Genomic DNA, 22870 nt, shown 5'->3' on the forward strand with positions numbered 1-22870 from the left:
GGCCTAAAACCAAATCGGATGATAATCCCTGCATCACCAGTACAGAGCACTGCTCCAAATGAATGGAGCCAGCAAGGAGTTCAAAAACAGAGGTATGCTGCGTAAAATAACCATTAGCAAGTGGAGTGGAGTGGAGTCGATACCCACTACCGGGACAAGTTTAGGCAAATCAATCAATGGCATAGCTAGAGACATAGCAAATTCCACAGACATAATATTAGCAGAAGACACTGAATCTACGAAGGCACTGCTGGTGGCAGACCTACCCTCAAAAGAGACCTGAAAGGCTGAAAGGGAAGCAAGATCTTCTTAGGTTTCATATTTACGGGAAATACCTGTGCGCCCAAGCGACCTCCCCGATGGTCACTTAGGCGCAGAAGTTTTCCGGCTGCTTATTCTGAAGCCTAGGACAGTTGTTCACTTGATGCTTGTCATCCCCACAGTAGAAGCAGAAACCATTCTTCCTGCGGAGTTCTCTACGTTGTTGGGGAGACACGGAGGCCCCGAGTTGCATTGGTTCATCCGAGATTCCCGTGGAAGAACGAAGCAACGGAACCTCGGGAGCCATCATGGGGGAGCCAGAGGAGAAGGCACAAAAACGTTCAAGTCGTCGTTCCCTGAGACGTCGATCAAGACATACCGCTAAAGCCATAACCTGATCTATAGAGTCAGAAGAGGGATAGCTAACTAATAGGTCTTTCAGGGCGTTCGACAGACAAAATCTAAACTGGCACCTCAAGGCAGGGTCATTCCACCGAGAAGCTACGCACCACTTCCTAAAGTCAGAACAGTACTCCTCAACGGGTCTCTTACCCTGAAAAAGAAAAAGAAAAGGTAAACAGAGGAAAGTTCAGGGGCGTCAGGAGCCAAGGAGAAGGCCCATTCTTGGGGGCCGTCCTGGAGCCGGGACATAATTATACCCACTCGCTGGCTCTCAGAACCTGAGGAGTGGGGTCTTAATCGGAAATAGAGCCTCCAACTCTCCCGAAAAGAGAAAAATGTCTTCCGGTCCCCTGAGAACCGGTCAGGCAACTTGAGGTGGGGTTCAAGAGGTGAGGTGGAGGGCACTACCTAGTTAGCATCACGCTGGTTGCACCTCTGAGCCAGGGCTTGGACCTGTAGGGAGAGACCCTGCATTTGCTGAGCCAGGGTCTCAAGGGGGTCCATAGTTGTGTAGGAACCAGGGTAGAAAAGGTATATGGGCCTGTGATTATGTAATGTCGAGGTAGGGAGTCAGACAGGTGAGCCCTAATCTACCCGCCACTCAGTTCCTGCCTACTTGCATGGCCCGTCCTGGGCGACGGCGTACAACTGGGCAACGGTCGTTACGCTCAATAAGTGCACGACAGACAACCAGACAAGGGTACACAGAAGCTAAGGGAAATGGGGCAGTTGCCCATGGCAACACCGTGAGCAACAAGAGTAGTGAATGAGCTGAGTCAAACCAGAAGTGTACGAGGTACCAAACGCAGAGCAGGAGCATAGTCAGTAAAGCCAGGGTCAATTTGAAGCAGAGGTCAATAGTACAAGCAGGAACAGCAGAGTCAGGAAACAAGACAGAGTCACAGGCAAAGGAAGAGCAGGAAATGAAGGTATAAAGAGACCGAGAGTGGGAGCTAGCTCCGTCTGGCCAAGATGTGATAGGTTCTCCCACTCCTCAGCCTACCAACCTGAGTGGTAGCAGATCGAGTCACTCTATGAGACCTAGGAGCAGATGTAGACTGATTAACCACAGGCGTCGACACAGAAGCTGTGTCTGGCAGATCCTTTACATTTTCAGAACCATCTTTGAGGTGCCTAGTTGAACCTCGTCGGCATCAGCAGCCATCCTGAATATCTGCTAGGGCAGTTCTACGGTGGGTCAATACGCTGTTCAGTTCCGGACCCTTGCGACAGAGTTCGCCTGAAACGACGAGGCTCTGGACGCATGGGTTAGCTGGCCGAATAAAAGACGAGCTGGTTGGTCGTAAATTACCTTCCTCTCTGGATACATTCATCTCTCTGGCCTTGAGAATTGACATACGATTCATATAACCTATGGAGTTCGAGCGCATCAAACTCACGGATCACAAATGCCAGCGAAAGCGTACGGACAATCTCTGTATGTATTGTGGTGTTAAAGGCCACTTTGTCCATAACTGCCTAGTGAAGTCAGGAAACTCCAGCACTTAGGGTTGGTAGGAGGGATGACCCTTAGTGGAGAGAACCTCTCTCCAAAGTTGACTATGCCTTTGAAGTTCTCCTCTGGTAACACACAGGGAACTTTTATTCATCAGGACCTCGGGACTCATCTTAGCCTGCCAATTGGGGAAACCCTTCGCGGTGGCTTCCAAAGATGACCAATACCTTCCTGACCTAATTCTGTTTGCCACACAGCCACTGATTCTGCAGGTGGGGGTGCTTTACTTGGATCTCCTTTTCTGTATTGCCAGTCTTCATTAACCCTGTGCTTCTGGGCCTACCCTAGCTATGGCATTATACCCCTGTCCTAGATTGGAACTCCGACCAAGTTCTTCAGTCGGGGTCAGGCTGCCATACTAAATACCTGACATGGGTTGAACCTGCTTCTGCACATCTTGTGCCACAGAACCTGTCTGGCCTACCTCCTTGCTAATCGGCTTATGCAGACGTCTTCAGCAAAAAGGTGGTAGAGATATTTCCACTACATCAACCCTATGACTGTCCAGTTGATCTGTTGAGTCTATCTGTTGTCCCTGCCAGAAACTCAAGCTATGTGTTATGAAAATGCAAGTGGAGCGATACCTCAAAGCTGATGGAGTCTGCCGGGAGAGTGTGTGCACGTAAACCCACAACTTCAAAGCCATAACCACTCGATCGATAGTATCTAAGGCGACTCCAAGGTGTTCGCCAGAGCCGACCGCAAGGTGGGATGGACTTTGCTGCTTAGAACCCAGGTTGTCTTAACAGAGTGTAGTTTTGGATAAGAGGTGCAATGCAGGCAAACCTGAGCTGGAAACCGGACAGCCAATAGGTTAACTGAAAGTCCAAAAACGGAGTAGAGGTAATCAGAAAAGCCACGGTCAAAACAGCTGGCAGCGGATAATCAGAATCGGTAAGCAGAAGGTTAACGAGACAAACCGAGGTCAGTATACACGAGGCCCAGAAAACAGAAGTGCAGGTGCAGTCAGGAGCTTGATCACAAACCAGGAGATAGGAAAATTTACATGCAAACACAGGTGGAAAAACCTGAGCTGATTGGCAGAAGGACAGAGAAGAGAGATAGGTTCAAGGTAAAAGAAGATCCGCTCAGAAGCTACAAAGGTTGTCATAGCGACCGTAAGGGAACAGGTGTTTTCCTAACACTATGTCTCAGTACATCAGGGTGAACGTGCAAAGGGGATTTATTAGGAAGTCTTCTACGCTGACCAGAGCTGGGTTCTTCTTTGTCCAGAAGAAGGATGGATCTCTTAGTCCAATTATAGATTATCGTGGTCTCAACAAGATAACAGTGAAAATCAAATACCCGCTACAGTTGACTGCCTAACTCTTCCAAAAGATCCGTGAAGCCAAGATTTTCACCAAATTGGATCTGCGTGGAGCATACAACCTGATCCGCAGCCATGAAGGCGACGAGTCGAAGACAACCTTTAATACTTGTGATGGCTACTATGAGTATCTCGTCATGCTGTTCGGACTCTGTAATGCTCCTGAGGCATTTCAAGAGATTGTGAATTACTTTTACCGGGATCTGTTATACGTCAATGTGGTGGTTTATCTAAATGACATCCTGATCTTCTCGCCCGTTTTGACCACTCACTGGAAACATATTCGTCAAGTCTTTCAACGGTTTGGGGGAGACCAATCTCTATGCCATGTAAGAGAATTTTGTCTTTGAGAGATCCTTCCCTTTCTGGGTTATAATGTCGCCGATCTGGGATTAAAAATGGATCCTTTCTCGTGGCACTACTGAAGGAAATCCCTGCTGGTAAAACCATTGTTCCCTCGGCCAGAAGTAGAGTGCTTACTTGGGGACATGACTCTAAACTGTCTGGTCACGATGGAGTGAAACTCGGGAACTCATTTCTCGTCAGTTCTGGTGACCATCTCTTGTCAAGGATGTTCAGTACTATGTTGCCTCATTTTCCATATGTGCTCGAAACAAAATCTCCAATGCTAAACTAGCTGGTCTTCTTCTGCCTTTCCCAGTTCCCAAATCTCCATGGCAACATATCGCTATGGACTTTGTGACTGCACTGCCTCTATCAGCTGGCTGCAACACTCTCTGGGTGATTGTGGATCGCTTCTCCAAGATGGCATACTTTTTCCCCATTCCTGTTCTTCCTTCTGCTCCTCATCTTGCCAGTCTCTTTGTGCAATGTATATTTTGTCTGCAGGGTCTGCCTCTCCATATTGTTTCAACATTTTAGAGACCCCTGTGTGGTCTTCATAAGGTAAAGTCGCTGACCACAAACTCCTTCCATCCGGACAACGCCCTTCTCTCCAGAGATGTCTGCACATAAGGTCGTCCTGTTCCACAGTGACCACCAGGGTGCGCTCGCGAGCTCAGTCCAGACTTAAGAAGCCAAAGCGCACGCAGGTGGGAGATTGAGCTGATTGCTCCCAGAGCACCCTGGGCTATAAGGTCTGTGCCTCTTCCTCCCATGCCTGAGCGTTGTTTGTCGTATCCAAAGTTTGTCTATGCAGATGGTCTCCTAGTGTTCCAAGTCCCAGCCGAGCCTGCCTTACTACTGTCCGACCTGCGACAGGTACACTATACGAACTATAGACTGTGACCTGCGCCTTGTTGGCCAGCTACCATACCGTCAAGGCGGTACGGCCCAGTGAGTCCATGAACCCAACGTGACATCATCCCCAGTTCAATGGCCAGGTGGAGAGGGTCAACCAGATCCTGGTAAAATAAAACATTGCTATTTTGTTTCTGCCCAATGTGACAACTGGGTGAGTCTCCTTCCTTGGGCCAAATACTCCTATGACAACTATTCCAGAGAATCCACGGGTTCCTCTATCATTCTTCATTGTATACAGTCAGTATCCTTGAATATCACTTCTTGTGCCTGCTTCGTCTGAAGTTCCCGCTACCAACCCCACCTATTGCCTACCTCCTTTCCACCGGATGACTAACTCATTCCATGTGTCACTGCTTAAACCTGTGGTGCTGATTAAGTATTCAAGAACTTCTTCTGTTCCGTTCTAGGATCTTAAAAGATCAGGGGCACAAGCCCCAAGGCATATATTTACCCTCCCCAAAAAAATAAAAATATTTTTTTTACATATATATCGGAGGTAGCATATCTATAAGACTAAGGCTCCTATAGCTACCCCGCTGGATAGAATTGGATGCATTATCTCAGCAGACAGTATCATACATGATAGGCTTAGACACATGGCCCCAGCAGACGGTATTACACATGATAGACTTCGTAAACAGGGGAGTTAGATCCAGCGCTGAGGGTGCAATATCTGTTAAAACGGGAATCTGTTCCCAAGTTTTATTTGTCTCGGTTAAAATCGCAGCAGAGAAGCTACGAGCAGCAGTTAGTGACAAGTGGGTATTGTCCAGCGTACAGAGGGAAAAAAGAAAGATAGGCGGTAGCCTACGCGTTTCAGACCTTCACTAGGTCCTTAGTCATGGCTTAGTGAAGGTCTGAAACGCGTAGGCTACCGCCTATCTTTCTTTTTTCCCTCTGTACGCTGGACAATACCCACTTGTCACTAACTGCTGCTCGTAGCTTCTCTGCTGCGATTTTAACCGAGACAAATAAAACTTGGGAACAGATTCCCGTTTTAACAGATATTGCACCCTCAGCGCTGGATCTAACTCCCCTGTTTACGAAGTATTTCTTGCGTGTGCCGACACGAGGATCCGTGTGCTGATTCCCATACCCTTCTTGTGACAAGGTGAGCTGGAGGATTTTTTTCATATTTTTTTCCCTATTACACATGATAGACTTAGGGCTCATTCAGACGAGCGTGAATCCCGTCCATGTGCTGTGCGTTGAAATAAGGCACAGCACACGGCCGCATTGATTTCAATGGGGCTATTCACACATGCGTGAGTTTTCACGCAGCTAGTCTCTGTTGCGTGAAACTCACTGCATGTCCTATATTAGTGCGTTTTCACACACCTAGTCACCCATTGAAGTCAACGGGTGCGCGAAAACCACGGACAGCACACGGACGACATCCGCCTGCTGTCCGTGTTTCACGCATCAATTACATTGGAAAAAAAGTGCTTGCAAGTGCATTAAAAACACATGCCACATGCAAAGCACACTGATGAAAAACGCAACACACACGGACAGACTTACATGAGTAAATCCGTCATGCTCGTGTGAATGTAGCCTTAGATACAGGGCCCCAGCAGTAAGTATCCTTGTACTAACCCTCAGGGGAAAATGTGGCATTTCTGGGGCACCAAGCAAAGGTATGTCTCTGGGCCATTTTTTATATTATATTAACCTAAAAGACGGAGTCTGACACACCGAAAGTTGATTAAAAGATGAAAATTTTTATTGAAACAAGTAACAAAAGACACATTAAAAGTTAGTGATGATTGCCACAGTGTGAGAAGATACCAGACAATGATGCGTGCAAATTTAAAGCACAGGAAATGAAAAAAAGATGATACTATATAAGTATTAGAAGGGTAAAGTGGAGCTGTGATGCATAATATCTTGCATCCAGACTATTTAGTAAAGACCACAAATACGTGACACATTTTGATCATAACTAAATGCAAGGGTTCAGACACAGCAACCAATTACACCCATATAAAGGTACACTGATGGGTGTATATATTGAGACAACAGCAAGGGAGGCAAATAAAGCCTAAATATAAATGGCTCTAAAATAGAGCACCTTACCTATGTCAGAATCCACACTGTCTGGCATCAATCAAAGACACCAGTAGAGCATTCCCCACAGAATGCCCTCTGTATATAGTGCCACAACCCCCGTGTATGGTTCCACAAACAGTCCCCCTGCCATACATCCCCCTTGTAGACAGTGCCATACAGTCCCCTGTAGGTAGTCCCACATACCCACCTTGCTCAGCAGACAGTATAATAAATGATAGGCTTAGATACATTGCCCCAGCAGTAAGCATCCTTGTACTAACATATGTTCACCCCCACAAAATGTGTGCGCGTAGCTCGCTGACATTGCGGCTCCAGTGCTGGACCCAGGAAAGGTAAGATAATAATTGTTTTGGTTTTTTATGTGTTACTAATTTTGTGTATTTGTGTTTTTTTACAGATTCGGTTGTTGGACTACGTCAGATTCGAGGACTACTTCGATGACAGTTTTTTTTATTCTCAATAAAATGGTTAATGAGGGTTGTGTATTTTTTTTAAACTTTATTACTACTGCCTTAGTAATGGCCACTGGCTGATTGACAGCATCGCCGGTGCTTAATGTTAGCCAGTGCAGAGGCTAAGACTTCATGCACACGACTATGCCCGTAATTACGACCCGTAATTACGGGCACAGCCGGCTGCAAACGGCCGCGGACAGCTGGCCGTTTTTACGAGCCGTGACATGTCCTATTTTTTACGGCAGGTTTCTACGGCACAGACGCTAACCCGTAGACATACGGGAAGGTGTCCGTCGGCCATAGAAATGAATGGGCCTATAATTATGGACCGTAATTATGGGCGATTTTACGGTCGTGTGCATGGGGCCTAACACTAACCCCCATTATAACCCCGGTACCCACCGTCACCAGGGGTATCGGGAAGAGCCGGGTACAATCCAGCACTGGGGCGGCCGCAGGCTGGTATTATTAGGCTGGGAAAGGCCAAAAACAGTGGGCCAGCAGTTTATTTCCACATATGGGGTATTGCCGTAATCAGGAGAAATTGCTTTACAAATGTTGAGGTACTTTTTCTCCTTTATTCCTTATACAAATTAGAAAATTCTATGTTTTATCAGGAAAAAGTAGATTTTCATCTTCACAGATGTGAAAAACTGTGGGGTCAAAATGCTAACTGTACCACTAGAAAAAATTCATTGAGGGGTGTCGTTTCCAAAATGGGATCACCCCTGTGGAATTTCTACAGCACTGGTACTTCAGGGTCTCTGCAAATGCGACATGGCCCCCAGAAACCAATTCAGTAAAATCAGCACTCTAAAATCCAAATGGCACTCCTTCCCTTCTGAACACTACCGTGGGTCCAAACGGAAGTTTATTACCAGATATGGGGTATTTCCGTAATTGGGAGTAATTGCTTTACAAATGTTGGGTGGCTTTTTCTCTTTTATACCTTGCAAAAATGTGAAAATTCAAAGTTTTTCCAGACAGAAAGTAGATTTTCATTTTCACAGACTTATTTAAATAAATTTGGCAAAAAATCATTGGGGTCAAAATGCTAACTATACCCCTAGTTAAATTCCCTGAGGGGTGTAGTTTAAAAAATGGGGTCACTTTTAGGGGGTTTCCACTGTTTTGACAAGACCCCTTCAAACCTGACATGGTGCCTCAAATATATTCTAAAAAAAGGAGGCCCCAAAATCCACTAGGTGCTCCTTTGCTTCTGAGGCCTGTGTTTCAGTCCAGTAGCACATTAGGGTCACATGTGGGATATTTCTAAAAACTGCAGAATCTGTGCAATAAATATTGAGATGCATTTCTCGGCTAAAACCTTCTGCGTTACAGAAAAAAATGTATTACATATTCATTTTGGCAAAAAAAACTTCTTGCTTCAATTCCTGTAAAACGCCTAAAGGGTTAAAACACTTTCTGAATGCTGTTTTGAAAACTTTGAGGGTTGCTGTTTTCAAAATGGGGTGTTTATGGGGGTTTATAATATATAGGGCCCTCAAAACCACTTCAGAACTGAACTCGTCCCTGTAAATATAGCCTTTTGAAATTTTCTTAAACATGTGAGAAATTGCTGCTAAAGTTCTAAGCCGTGTAATGTCCTAGAAAAATAAAAGGATGTTCAAAAAACTATGCAAACATAAAGTAGACATATGGAATATGTTAATTAGTTACTATTTGTTGTGGTATTACTATCTGTTTTACCAGCAGATACATTTAAAATGAGAAAAATCATAATTTCTTCAAATCTCCTCTAAATTTTCCACAAATAAGCAATGAATTTATCGAACAGATTTTTTCACTAACATAAAGTACAATATATTACAAGAAAACAATCTCATAATCGCTTGGATAGGTAAAAGCAAGTTATTACCACATAAAGTGACAAATGTCCGATTTGAAAAAATGGGGCTGGTCCTGAAGGCCAAAATTAGCTTGGTCCTGAAAGGGTCAATGTTACAAAAAAATATTTGTGTTTTTTTTTACAGGTATGGTCATTGGACTACGTCGGATTTGAGGACTACTTCGATGGCGGCATTTTTATTTTCAATAAATTGGTTAACGAGGGTTGTGTAGGGGGTTTTATTTCAATAAAATATTTTTTCTGTTTGTTTTTTTAAACTATATTACTACTGCCTTAGTAATGGTGGCTGTCTGATAGTCACCGTCCATTACTAAGACGGGGCTTAGTGTTAGCTGGTGCAGAGGCTAACACTAACACCCCCATGCTGGGAAGAGCCAGGTATGATCCAGTACCTGACCATCTGAAGTGATGGTCACGCGCTGGGGCGGCCGCAGGCTGGTATCATTGGGCCGGGATATCCAAAAAACAATGGGCCTTCCCAACCTGGTAATGCTAGGCTGCTGCTCTTATGTTGTATCTCTCTGGTTATGAAAAATGGGGGGGACCCCACATAGTTTTTTTTTAAATAAATAATTGAAAATACAACTTGGGGTCCCTCAATGTTTCATAACCAGCTAGATACAATAAAGCAGCAGCAGCAGCCTAGCATTACCAGGGTCGGAAGGGCCATTGTTTTTGGGCTTGCATCCACCCCAGTACCCAACCATCACTTCAGATGGTCGGGTACTGGATTGTACCCGGCTCTTCCTGGCACCCCTTGTGGCGGTGGGTACCAGGGTAATAATGGGGGGTTAGTGTTAGCCTCTTCACCGGCTAACACTAAGCCCCGCCTTAGAAATGGACGCTGTCTTTCAGACAGCTGCCATTGCCTGTAGTAATGAAGTTAAAAAAAAACACCTACACAGAAAAAATATTTTATAGAAATAAAAGCCCCAACACAACCCTCTTTAACCATTTTATTGAAAATAAAAACCCCGTCATCAAAATAGTCCTTGAATCCGATGTAGTCAAACAACTGAACCTGTAAAAAAAACAGCCAAAACAAACACATTAGTAACACTAATAAATAAAAAGGCAAAACTATTATTTTACTTACCTTCCTGGGTCTGTGACAGTAAACTAAGCAGTGACAGCTCCAAGCTGTCATTGGTTAGTTTACATCCCATGGTCACAGGTTAGCTCCGTTCATTGGCCTACTTTTAAAAGTAGGACGATGTACTGAGGTAACCGGCAGGGCGTTTTTTGCTCCAGTCGGGAAGGAGGGGGGGGGGGGGGGGGGTCGCTGCAGGAGTGTTTTTTTTCTAAAAAATAGCAAACTGTGACCTGATCAATAATAGGGGAAATGGGTTCCAGTGTTCATGTGGGGGGCAGGGGAGGGAATGTTAATGGGGTAGCACTGAGCATTTCTTATAGGGTATGTCCACACGTAGTATAAACACTCCAGATTTTACACAACGGATTTCTGTGAGAAAAATCCGCAGCATAATACAGTAGCAGTAGAGTGGATGATATTTAAACAAATCTCATCCACACGCTGCGTAAATAACTCACCAAAAAAATCGTTCATAAATTGGCATACGGTGTGCTTTTTTAATCCGCAGCATGTCAATTTATGTTGTGGAACCACTGGTTTTCTTTTGCAGGTATTCCCTATTGAATTGACAGGGAGGTAAAACCCGCAACAATTGCATATGTTGCGATTTTTGCTGCGGAAAAGCTGCGTTATCGGGGGCTTCAGCCCTAAAAGTGGCTAGGGCTGCACTAACTCTAAATACGGTCCTGTCAGAAAGGGGGGAGGGGTGCCGGGTTAAACCTGTGCCATACTATTACTGAGTTGAGTGCGACCGATGCGCTCAGTTCAACATAATAATACCGCGCAGAGCAGAAAGGCGTTACGAATCCCCTAAGTACAGTTTGTTTGTTTTGTTTTTTATTTTTTAGCATATTTAGACGATGTTTGTGCAAACAGTATAAAATTATAAAATATGTAAAGGTGGAGTAAGAACACTAGCCGATAGATTTACTAAACAAAAAGAAAAATCTGTCAGATGCCTTTGTTTTTTTGCAAAAAGTAAGCACATCCTTGGCTTAAATACCTGGTGTTGCCTCCTTTGGCAAAAACAATCTCCATCAGATATTCAGATATTCCTGATACAACTGTCTACCAGAATATTACATTGAAAGAACATTTTTCCCATTTATTTATGAAAAAACATTTTTGAGTCCACAATGTTTGAGGGGATTCACTGGTGTGATATGAGTAAAATATAACATTTATTTATAACTCTCTAAAAACAGGGGTACAATCACCACTGTGAAAAAGCCCCACCGTGTGTATAAAAACGTATTAAATAATAAACTCTGAGTTCTAATTCAATTGTGAACCTACTATAGCTCAGTGTTCAACAAGAATATCAATACGGAATCAGCATTTGAAAAATGGGCATAACAATAGTCTTGACCCTAATTCACACTAGAGTCCGTGATAACCGCACCGGAAGCTCCTAGTGTTGAGGTATACAAACAATGCTAGTGTTCCCAATGCTAAAAAATTCCTATTCACAACCGACCCAACGCGTTTCAATACTCTTCATCAGGGGTCTGTAGCTTGGTCACTCTGGCCAGGGATGCCAGCGATATTTAGTTCAGCAGCAGGTAGTCTGCTGTACTCCACGGAAGCATGCTCGCATAGATGTCAGCGGCATGCTTCATTCTGGGACTCTGAGTTATTTAAAGCATCTGACTCCTCCCCCTGTCCTCGGCACCGCCAATCGAAACAGCCAAACACACTCACCAATCGAATTCGTGACACCTGTCCATGTGACTCCGGGCCATCAGCTGACAGCCAGGAACCAACATCGACCGCATCATAAACCGAACGCGCAGGTGCAGTAGAGGCCACAATCGAGTCGCCCATGCTGCCGGGAAATCACCACTGCAAAGAAGGAGTATATCGATATTTGAGAGTTTGGGTAAGTGTTGCGGATCAGCTCAAAACCCGCAGCTGGACTGCCATTGATAAAACAACTACACTGATAATACATATTGTGTAGATAAATGAATGTCTACCCCACTACAAGGTGTCATTGGAACACCTACTGAATAAGGAACCATAGCCAGCCTGCCCACATGATGATCACTGATAATAAAGAGACCACCTGTCATGACGACCATGTGGGTCTCTTGCTATCCTGAAGGGAAAACTGGCCATGGAAATGCATGTTTAAATGAATGTTCAAATAAAACATGCATAATTTGTCTGCTCATTTAAACCCCCTGGTTGTGTGCACGCCAATCTATAGATCCACTGGGCTTCCTTTCGTAGTATGAGGTTATCCCAGTCACCTCCCCGTTTGGGAGGCCTAATGAGTTCAATTGCTTGAAATTTAAGACATTCTGCACGACCCTGATGTGTAGCGTGTACATGTTTGGATATAGGAGTATCTCTAGAATTCGCAATATCGCCAACATGTTCTCTGATCCGGCGCCGAAACTGCCGCACCGTTTTTCCCACATAATTCAGTGGACATGGACATGTTATCAGATATACCACCCCTGCTGTTTTACAATTGACAAAATCACAAATGTCATATTCCAATTGCGTAACGACACTCCTAAACTTGTCACCTTTTTGAATAAAATCACAAGCCTTGCACCTGCCACATCTGTGTGTGCCTGGTATTTGTCTGTCCAGCCATGTTCCTTTAGGTGCAATGGGGTCAAAACAACTATGCATAACTCTATCCCTGATGTTTTTCCCTCTCCGGAATGTGACTGAAGGCCATTGCGTAATCTGATCTATCAAATCTGCATCAGTACTAAGAATACGCCAATATATCTCTTCAGGATCTGCATAATTTCACATTGTTTAGAATCATAAGTGCCTATAAGTCTCGTAACTCTCTCTTCCCTTCGTTGTCTAGGAACAAGAAGACTCTGCCTGTCCGCATCTCTCGCTCCCACATAGGGCTTTCTGATTACTCCCTTAGGGAAACCTCTATCCTTCAATCTGGTTGTAAGTTCCTTTGCCTGTCTCTCGAAGTCGTCCATGGAGCTGCAATTCCGGCGTACTCTCATGAACTGACCCTTGGGAATACCGCGTTTAAGGGGATAAGGATGACAACTGTTCCATTGCAGGAAACTATTGGTTGCTGTTTCCTTACGATGTACTTGAGTGTTTGAGGTATTTTTTTCTCTAAATCCCCCCCCCCCCCCCTTAAAGCATCTTGGGAGAATTAAGATCTAGGCTTTGACTTAACTATTTAACAACCCTGCATTTCTATTTTTCATCCAGTCCTTGGTTTTTCTCTGTGAATTTATCCGTATATTTAAGCCTTATTCAAATGAGCGTGTGTCAAATCGGCCGTGAAAAATTGCAGTTTTTCATATTCGTTTCGCACCTGTGCGGGACTCGACTTGAGTCTATTGAGGGATTCATGAAAACGGATGAAAATAGGACGTGTCCTATTTTTTCACGGGCCCTTCACACGGTCCGTTAAAACAACGGCTGTGTGAACAGCCCAATAGAAATACATGCAGCCGTGTGACGACCGTTAAAAAAACGTCCGTCACACAGCCGATTTATACGCTTGATTGTATAAGGCTTTAGGGTATGTTCACACGCAAACTCAAAAACGTTTGAAAATACTTAGCTGTTTTCAAGGGAAAACAGTTCCTGATTTTCAGAAGTTTTTTAAGCCACTCGTGTTTTTCGCTGCGTTTTTTACGCCCGTTTTTGGAGCTGTTTTCAATAGAGTCTATGAAAAACAGCTACAAAAACGTCCCAAGAAGTGACCTGAACATCTTTTTCGCGTCCGTCGGAACAGAACGCCGGTTTTCCATTGCAATCAATGGGCATATGTTTGGAGGTGTTCTGCTTCCAAATTCTCATCCGAAAAACGGCCGAAAATAAGCCGTGTGAACATACCCTAAGGGTCACTGTCATGTTGCATGCTCCACTTTTGGCTGTGCTTCAATCTTCTGACAGATGGTCTCACATTATCCTTAAGCACCCTCTGGTACAATAAAGAATTCATAGTGGATTCTATGATGGTGAGCTGCTCAGGCCCTGATGCAGCAAAGCAACACTAAATGATAGATAACAAAAGTCCTTAACCTCTTCCCGTAATATGATGTATCAGAATGCCATTATCAGAAAGTGTGGAAGTGATGGACTTTATGGTCGGGACATGGTCGGAAGTTACGGAAACAGCGTAACTCGCTGAGCTATGCCGTTTTCGGAACTGCTATACTAGTGAATGGCAGTTACGGAAGCAGCTTAGCATGCGAGCTACGCTGTTTCCGTAATTAGTATTCAGTTCTATGGGACTTACGGAAACAGCGGAACTCTGCGAGTTACGCTGTTTGTGTAACTCCCGACCATAAAGTAAGGAAGTGGCTGGGAGACAGCATTAGCACCAAATGCTAGAACGGGGTTAGGGGGCCTGGTTCTAGAGATAGGTGTGGGTCCCATGGGTGGGACACGCATCTATCTGACATTTATGACATATCATGTGGATATTTCCTAAATGTCCTTCATGGGAAAACCCCTTTAAGTAGTTGGGAGTGCATTTCTGTAAAATAGCGCAGCTAACTGGCCAGTATAATTTGAAATACATAAAAGTCTGCATCATTCTGTAGATCTGTACAGCTGACTAATTTCAAGGATGTCAAATAGATAAACATATAACATATATCAATACCTTAGTTTCCCGTTTAGAACAGTACTGAATCCAGTCCAGGTATACACCACAAAAACTGGCTCTTGTAATACCCTGCAAGCATGGAATGTAGTCTTCATCCACATTGAGATTGAAAATTGCTAGATCATATTCAACATGATTCCACTTTGTGTATGGCTGTAAAGCTTTTTGCATTGTTTCATCTCTCAGCCAGTTCAATAGCTTCGGTGATTTCACTGTGAAATATATTATGCTCTGCGGAGACAATTCAAATTACAAAAAAATAAATAAATTAATAAATATATATATATATATATATATATATATATATATATATATCCAACTTTAATTAATTAATCACAAGTATATTATCCAGTTCTTAGTTTTCATTCCACAAGATAAAAATGAAATATTTTTAATTACGGTTCTTCTCACACGGCACAATTTGCTAGTTGAACTTGGCTTCACCATGAATATAAAATTGCACATTAAAACAGTGAGGGGAAAAAAACGGAAAAAAAATAAAAGGGAAATAATAAAGATTAAGGTATTAATACCTAAGTATACAAGAAAAATGCATAAACTATATATCTATTAATTGTTTTTACTTCACATACCATACAAGAGTCTCATAATCTGTAAAATACTAAATTATCAGAAGTTGTGCTTGTTTTTAAAGTATTAGTACAACTTTCAGACGCTAGATGGCAGCAGATGGTAACACATTTACGTTTTTTAATTGTTTTTTTGCTAGGTTATGTTCACACAACAGACACAAAACTGCTTGATCTATCGTATGACGCATAACACTGGAACCAGACGGACCCCTATGACCCTACAGCGCAGCACTATTTAGGCACCGTCACAGATTCTGTCAAAAATCCCGGACAAAATAGTACAGCATGCAGCGCTATTTTGTCCAGTAAGTTAGTGTATGTGTTCGAACATTTCATTATTCTCAGCCAGAACGATGTGCTTGCTGACATCTGTGTAAGGGTATGTGCACACACAAACTCGAAAACTTCTGAAAATACTGAGCTGTTTTCAGAGAAAACAGCCTCTGATTTTCAGGCGTTTTTGAAGCAGAAAATGAAGCTTCTTTTAGGCTATGTTCACACAGAGTTTTTTGACAAGATTTTTGACGTGGAAACCGCGCCAAAAAACTATTCAAAAACCGCCCGAAAATGCCACCCGTTGATTTCAATGGGAGGCGGGGGCGGTTTACTCTCGCGAGCAGTAAAACCGCCTCGTGGCAGAAAGAAACTACATGCCATATCTTCGGGCATTTCCGCCTCTGACCTCCCATTGACTTCAATGGGAGGCAGAGAAAGAGTATTTCGCTGCGTTTTATGCCCGCGCCTCTCAATGGCCGCGGGTGAAAAACGCAGCGAAAATCGTCACGCAGTGAGAGGAAAATCTGCCTCAAACTTCCAAACGGAATTTTGAGGCAGAAATTCCGCCTGCAGAAAACTCAGAGTGAACATAGCCTTAATTTGGAGCTTCTTTTGAGGGTATGTTCACAAGGCTTATTTTCGGTCATTTTCGGGCCGTAAACTGCCAAAAAACGGACCCAAAATTGTAAGCAGAACGCCTCCAAACATCTGCCCATTGATTTCAATGGAAAAAACGGTGTCCTGTTCCGACGGGCCGATTTTTTTATGTGGCCGTTTTGAAAAATGGCCGCGTAAAAAAAACGGCAGCGAAAAAGAAGTGCAGGTCACTTCTTGGGATGTTTTTGGAGCTGTTTGGACCTGCACTTCTTCTTCGCGGCCGATTTTTTACGCGGCCGTTTTGAAAAAAACAGCCCATCGGAACAGAACGGCGTTTTTCCCATTCTGCTTCTGATTTTTCGGCTGTTTTTCGGGCGTTTACGGCCTGAAAAACGTACGAAAATAAGCCATGTGAACATACCCTTTAAAGAAGCCCCGTATGAACTAAATGCTGTTTATCCCATTGATTTCAATGGGCAGATGTTTGTAGGCGTTCAGCTTCCGTAAACGACCCAAAATATTCCTGAAAACACTGCGTGTGAACATACCCTAAGGGTTCGTCCCTGACAAGCATCTTTCAGCTGACATGAACTTTGCCCTGTAAGGGCATGGCCAGACGTGGCGGAATTGCTCTGGAATTCCGCTGCGGACACTCTGCAGCGGAAATCCGCAGCGGACCCGTTTCTCCATTGCCTTCCACAGCTTTTTAGTAGGGTTCGTTTGCACGTTGCGGACAATTCTGCTGCGTAGCATAGGCTGCAGTGCGGAATTTGGTGTCCGCAGCATACAATGGCTGTTGCGGACGTGTGGCGGACTGGTTGCGGACTCATTGCGGAATTTCTCCATTGACTTCAATGGAGATTCAAAATTCTGCAATGAAGTCCGCAGATGTTATGTAGATGTTATGTGTGCTGCGGAGCGTATTGGTTTTACTAACATGACATTTCTTCATTCTGGCTAGACCTATGTATTTCTAGGTCTACAGCCAGACTGAGGATGTCAATGGGGCTCCCGTAATTACGGGTGACTACGTGTGTGCACCCATAATTACGGGTGACTACGTGTGTAGTCAGTAAATAGTCACTGTCCAGGGTGCTGAAAGAGTTAAGCGATCGGCAGTAACTGTTTCTGCACCCTGGACAGTGACTTCCGATATACAATATACATCAAACTGTAAAAAAAATAGAAGTTCATACTTACCGAGAACTCCCTGCTTCTTCCTCCAGTCCGGCTTCCCAGGATGACGTTTCAGTCTAAGTGACGGATGCAGCCAATCACAGGCTGCAGCGGTCACATGGACTGCCGCGTCATCCAGGGAGGTCGTGCTTGATGCCGAAAGAGGGACGCGTCACCAAGACAACGGCCGGTAAGTATGAAATTCTTTTACTTTCACTAGGGAAAGTGCTGTCCCTTCTCTCTATCCTGCACTGATAGAGAGAAGGGAAGTACTTGACCTCAATACGCAATGGCTAGTCCGCATCAATTTAATGCCCATTTTGGGCAGAGCGGCAAAAGAAATCCGCCACGTCTGGGCATGCCCTAAGGGTATGTTCACACGGAGTAAACGTCCTGAAAAACGGCTGAAATATTGGAAGTAGAACGCCTCCAAACATGTGCCCATTGATTTAAATGGGAAAAACGGCGCTCTGTTCCGACGGGCCGTTTTTTTTCGCGGCCATTTTTCGAAACGGCCGCGTAAAAAAAAGGCCGCGAAAAAGAAGTGCATGTCACTTCTTCACCCGTTTTTGGAGCAGTTTTTCATAGACTCTATCAAAAAACAGCTCCAAAAACGGCCGTAAAAAAACGCAGCGACAAACACTGCGAAAACACCTCCGGATTTTCAGATGTTTTTTTAAGCCACTCGCCTTTTTCGCTGCGTTTTTTACGGACGTTTTTGGAGCTGTTTTTCAATAGAGTCAATGAAAAACGGCTCCAAAAACAGCTCAAGAAGGGACATCCCCTTCTTTTTCGCGGCTGTTTTTCAAAATGGCCGCGTAAAAAAGGCCCGTTGGAACAGAACACCGTTTTCTTATTGCAATCAATGGGCAGATGTTTGGAGGCGTTCTGCTTTCGATTCTTCGGACGTTTGGAGGCCGTCTACGGCCCGAAAAACGGCTGAAAATAAGCCATGTGAACATACCCTAAGGGTATATTCACACGGAGTGTTTACAGACGTTTTTCGGGCCGTAAACGTACTGAAAAACAGGAAGCAGAATGCCTCCAAACATCTGCTCATTGATTTCAATGGGAAAAACGGCGTTCTGTTCCGACGGGGCGTTTGAAAAACGGCCGCGTAAAAAAATTCCTGCTGCAAAGTAGTGCATGTCACTTCTTGAGCTGTTTTTGGAGCCGTTTTTCATTGACTCTATTGAAAAACGGCTGTAAAAAACGCAGCAAAAACGCAGTGAAAAACGCGAGTTGCTCAAAAAACGTCTGAAAATCAGAGGCTTTTTTCTCTGAAAACAGCTCCTTAATTTTCAGCCATTTTTGACTCAGCGTGTGAACATACCTTCAGGCCGGATTTACACGAGCGTGTGCGTTTTGCGCACGCAAAAAACGCGGCGTTTTGCGTGAACAAAAGGCACTTAACAGCTCTGTGTGTCAGCCCGTATGATGCGCGGCTGCGTAATTTTCGCGCAGCCGCCGTCATTATGACACTCCGTTTGGATGTTTGTAAACAGAAAAGCACGTGGTGCTTTTCTGTTTACATTCATAGTTTGACAGCTGTTGGGCAAATCACGCTCGTCCCACGGAAGTGCTTCCATGTGGCATACGTGATATTCACGCACCCATTGACTTCAATGGGTGCGTGATGCGCGAATAACGCAGAAATATAGGACATTTCGTGAGTTTTACGCAACGGACTCACGTTGCGCAAAAATCACGGACTGTCTGCACGGCCCCATAGACTAACATAGGTCCGTACGATACGCGTGAAAATCACGCGCGTTGCACGGACTTATATCACGCTCGTGTAAATGAGCCCTCATAGTGACAGCTCTTATTGCTTTCTCCCACATGATCCTGATGGGTAATTAGTGATCTAAAGGTTTGTGAATCTGGTGTTGCATTCATGCACTGGTTACTATATGTTAACCATGGCAGATAAACATCTGATCACTCAATCACACATTCTTGTGTATAGTTCTAATGATGCAATCCTTTTAAGGCTGGGTTCACACGAGCATGTTACGTCCGTAATGGACGGAACGTATTTGGGCCGCAAGTCCCGGACCGAACACAATGCAGGGAGCCGGGCTCTTAGCATCATAGTTATGTACGATGCCACATGATTTCAGTACGGGACAGTTGTCCTGCAGCAAAAAAAAAAAAAGGGCAAACAATGCTGTCAAATCCTGAAGGAAATTTTGAGGCAGATTTTTTTTGCCTTACAAAAAAATGCTGTGTGAACATACCTTACGAGTGTAGTGCTTGTTTTTAGCCGTTTTCTGTCTTTCTTCAAACAATTTTTAGTAGGGGTGCCATGAGGAAATGTTATGTTTCCAGTGTGGCTTCGAGTTCAAAAAGGTTGGGAAACTCTGTACTAGGCTACAGGATCACCTCGGCCAACGCAAGGATCGTGGAGCACCTCAGTTCATCGTGGGAACAGGGGCCTAGGTGAGTACAACTTTGGGGGCACTGTCTATAAGGTGGGGGGCTGTATGGCACGATCTACAAGGGGAGGTGGGGGCTGTATGGCACTGTACATGAGGGAAGTGGGGGGCTGTTGGCACTGTCTACATGAGGGAGTTGGGGGGCTGTATGGCACGGTCTACAAGGGGGAGGTGGGGGGCTATATGGCACTGTCTACAAGGAGGAGGTGGGGGTTGTATGGCACTGTCTACCTGAGGGAGGTGGGTGGCTGTATGGCACGATCTACAAGGGGGGGGGGGAGTATGGCACTGTCTACAAGGAGGAGATAGGGGGATGTATGGCACTGTCTACAAGTGGGAGGTGGGGCTGTATGGCACGTTCTACAAGGGGGAGGTGGGGGGATATGGCACTATCTAAAGGAAGGCTGTATGGCACAATCTACAGGGGGGCACTATCTGCAGGGGGGGCTGTGTGTGGCAGCCAGGGGAGGGGGCATTATACTGTGTGGGGGCCACTAAGCTGATATTATACTGTGTAGGGGTACTACATGGGGGCAATATACTGTGTGGAGGCCACTAAGCGGACATTATACTGTGTAGGGGCACTACAGAGGGCATAATACTGTGTGGGCACAATTAGAGGACAAAATACTGTGTCCTTGGAGGGGTTATAATATATTATTATTATACTGTATGGGGGGAACTAAAAGGGCATTATACTGTGGGGGCATTATACTTTTTTTATGGGGCATTTTTTTAGGATGGGGTGGGGCGCCGAAAGATAGGTTCGCACGGGGCGCCATCTATCCTAAGGCCAGCCCTGTCACTACCGATCACAGGTTTGAAGGCTATGTAAACCTTTGATTGTGTTTTTTGTTGTTTTACCAGTCTGTTTGGTGCTACTTTGTAAATACTTTTTATTAAAAATGATTTTTACTTTATGAGATACAGCTTCTTTGTATCCTGTATACAGAGCAGCTGTATCATGCACTGAAACCTTTATCTGTCAGGTCAGCGGGACTGACGGGTTCAGTGTCAGCGGGTCCTGCGTGTCCCTGTTCATAATTTAGATTTGATCGATAACAGGTGGATCCTTACTCGCCGACACTGAACCGGCCTGTCCCCGGAACCTGACGGCTACAGGTCTCAGCGCACGATACAGTTGCTCTCTATACAGAATACAAAGCAGCTTTATCACATAAAGTAAAAATTATTTTTAATAAAAAGTATTTACAAAGTTTCATAACACACACTAATAAACTTTTTATATAAAAAAGAGGTGTACATAGCCTTTAAGAACTCTCCCCCTCCCCCACGTATCCTCTCTCCTTCCTCTACCCCTCCATAATGTCTCCTTTAGTGTCATCCACCCTCCATTATTATCTCCTACCCACTACACCATCATCTCCCTGTCCCCATTGTCATCTAACCCCCCTTCCCACCCCCCATTGAAAGCAAGTGTCTTACGCAGGCCTGTATGATCCTCCGGATACTGAAGCACCGCATTGTATCACTAGCAGCAGCTCTAGGATGGCTCTTATATCTTGTGCTGCGTACGGGACAATAAACCTGAGCTGAGAGTGTATAGTGCCGACATGGGTAACATTGCTTTTGTATTGTGGGGATGTGATGTGTGGAGGCTCCGGGAAGCAGCAGCCTGACAGACATTACATAGTGACACAGACATTACATACTGTACTCACGGTGTCAGAAGTCTTCTGCTGCTGCTGTGTGACGCCTCCACTGCATTCAAACCTCCCGCTGCCTTCATGACGTCTCCCCTCCTTGTCTCCTCCACATGCGCTGTCACGCCACTGTGGAGGAGGAGAAGGAGGGGCAGGCACTATGTGAACAGCGGGCCCTTATGATTTTACTTTGATGCAAAGAACGGGTCCCCGGCTCGGTATGGGACCTGTTCCTTTCACCAAAGCGAAATCAAATGAATTCCAGCATTGGAGCACGGGCCCCCGTTCTTTCAAGTTTATGACCGTGCCCCTGACAGCAGTACCGCCAGTACTGCCCTGATGGCGGCCATGCCAGTACATCTGTAGAAGGAGGCCTGTCCCTTCTGAACAAATGGAACATTGCTGCGGAGACCCCACCTTCCTCTTTGCAGCTGGGATCCCCAGCTCACATCCAGCAGGAGTGGACTGTCGTGAGTAGGAAATGTCGTCCTTGACTAGCCGTTAAACATGGCTCAATTTGTAACCCGAAGTCAGTTGTAACTGTTCATACCACCACACTACCTTTCATTTACTGTGCGTATAACGCCTGGTGACCACTGTATTTTCTGTTCTACGGTTTTATTATATTTTTTCCCTTTACTATGTTGTATACTTGAATGTATTATATGCTTTATATTGAAGCCTTGCCGGCAATCACTAGTTGCACTGTTTTTAGTTTACTGCTGTTGGGTCTGTGACACTCGTCAGGCATTTTATTCCCCGGCTTAATGCCGATTTCAATAGTTTCTCCAAGGGCTTATTCAGACGAACGGGATATACGTCCGTGCAACGTCGCACGGACCTATATTATTCTATGGGGCCGTGCAGACAGTTGCGTGATTTTTACGCAGCGTGAGTCCGCTGCGAAAAACTCACGACATGTCCGTTCTTTGTGCGTATTTCGTGCATCACGCACCCATTCAAGTCAATGGGTGCGTGAAAATCACGCGCACCACACAGAAGCACTTCCGTGGGACGCTCGTGATTCGCGCAACAGCTGTAAAACTATGAATGTAAACAGAAAAGCACCACGTGCTTTTCTGTTTCCAAACATCCAAACGGAGTATCATAATGGGCCTGACACAGTTAAGTGCCTTTTGCGCGCGCAAAACGCAGCGTTTTTTGCGCGCGCAAAACGCACACGCTCGTGTGAATCCGGCCTAAATGTTAAGGGCCTGAAGAATAGCATGCTCTGGACGGAAGCTCTTTCCTCGCACT

General features: G+C 44.9%; 1 protein-coding gene across 5 annotated transcripts in view; it reads right to left on the minus strand.

Moving 5' to 3' along the window:
• The window catches only part of PCNX2 (pecanex 2), a 934799-nt gene that overhangs the window by 183842 nt on the left and 728087 nt on the right, over positions 1–22870 (minus strand). For all 5 annotated transcript variants that reach the window (XM_075862603.1, XM_075862600.1, XM_075862601.1 and 2 more), the window contains exon 26: positions 14867–15100. In XM_075862603.1, the coding sequence (XP_075718718.1) occupies positions 14867–15100 (234 nt within the window). The remainder of the gene's footprint in view (positions 1–14866; positions 15101–22870) is intronic.

This window comes from Rhinoderma darwinii, chromosome 4 (genome assembly GCF_050947455.1).
Source record: "Rhinoderma darwinii isolate aRhiDar2 chromosome 4, aRhiDar2.hap1, whole genome shotgun sequence".
NCBI lineage: Eukaryota > Metazoa > Chordata > Amphibia > Anura > Rhinodermatidae > Rhinoderma > Rhinoderma darwinii.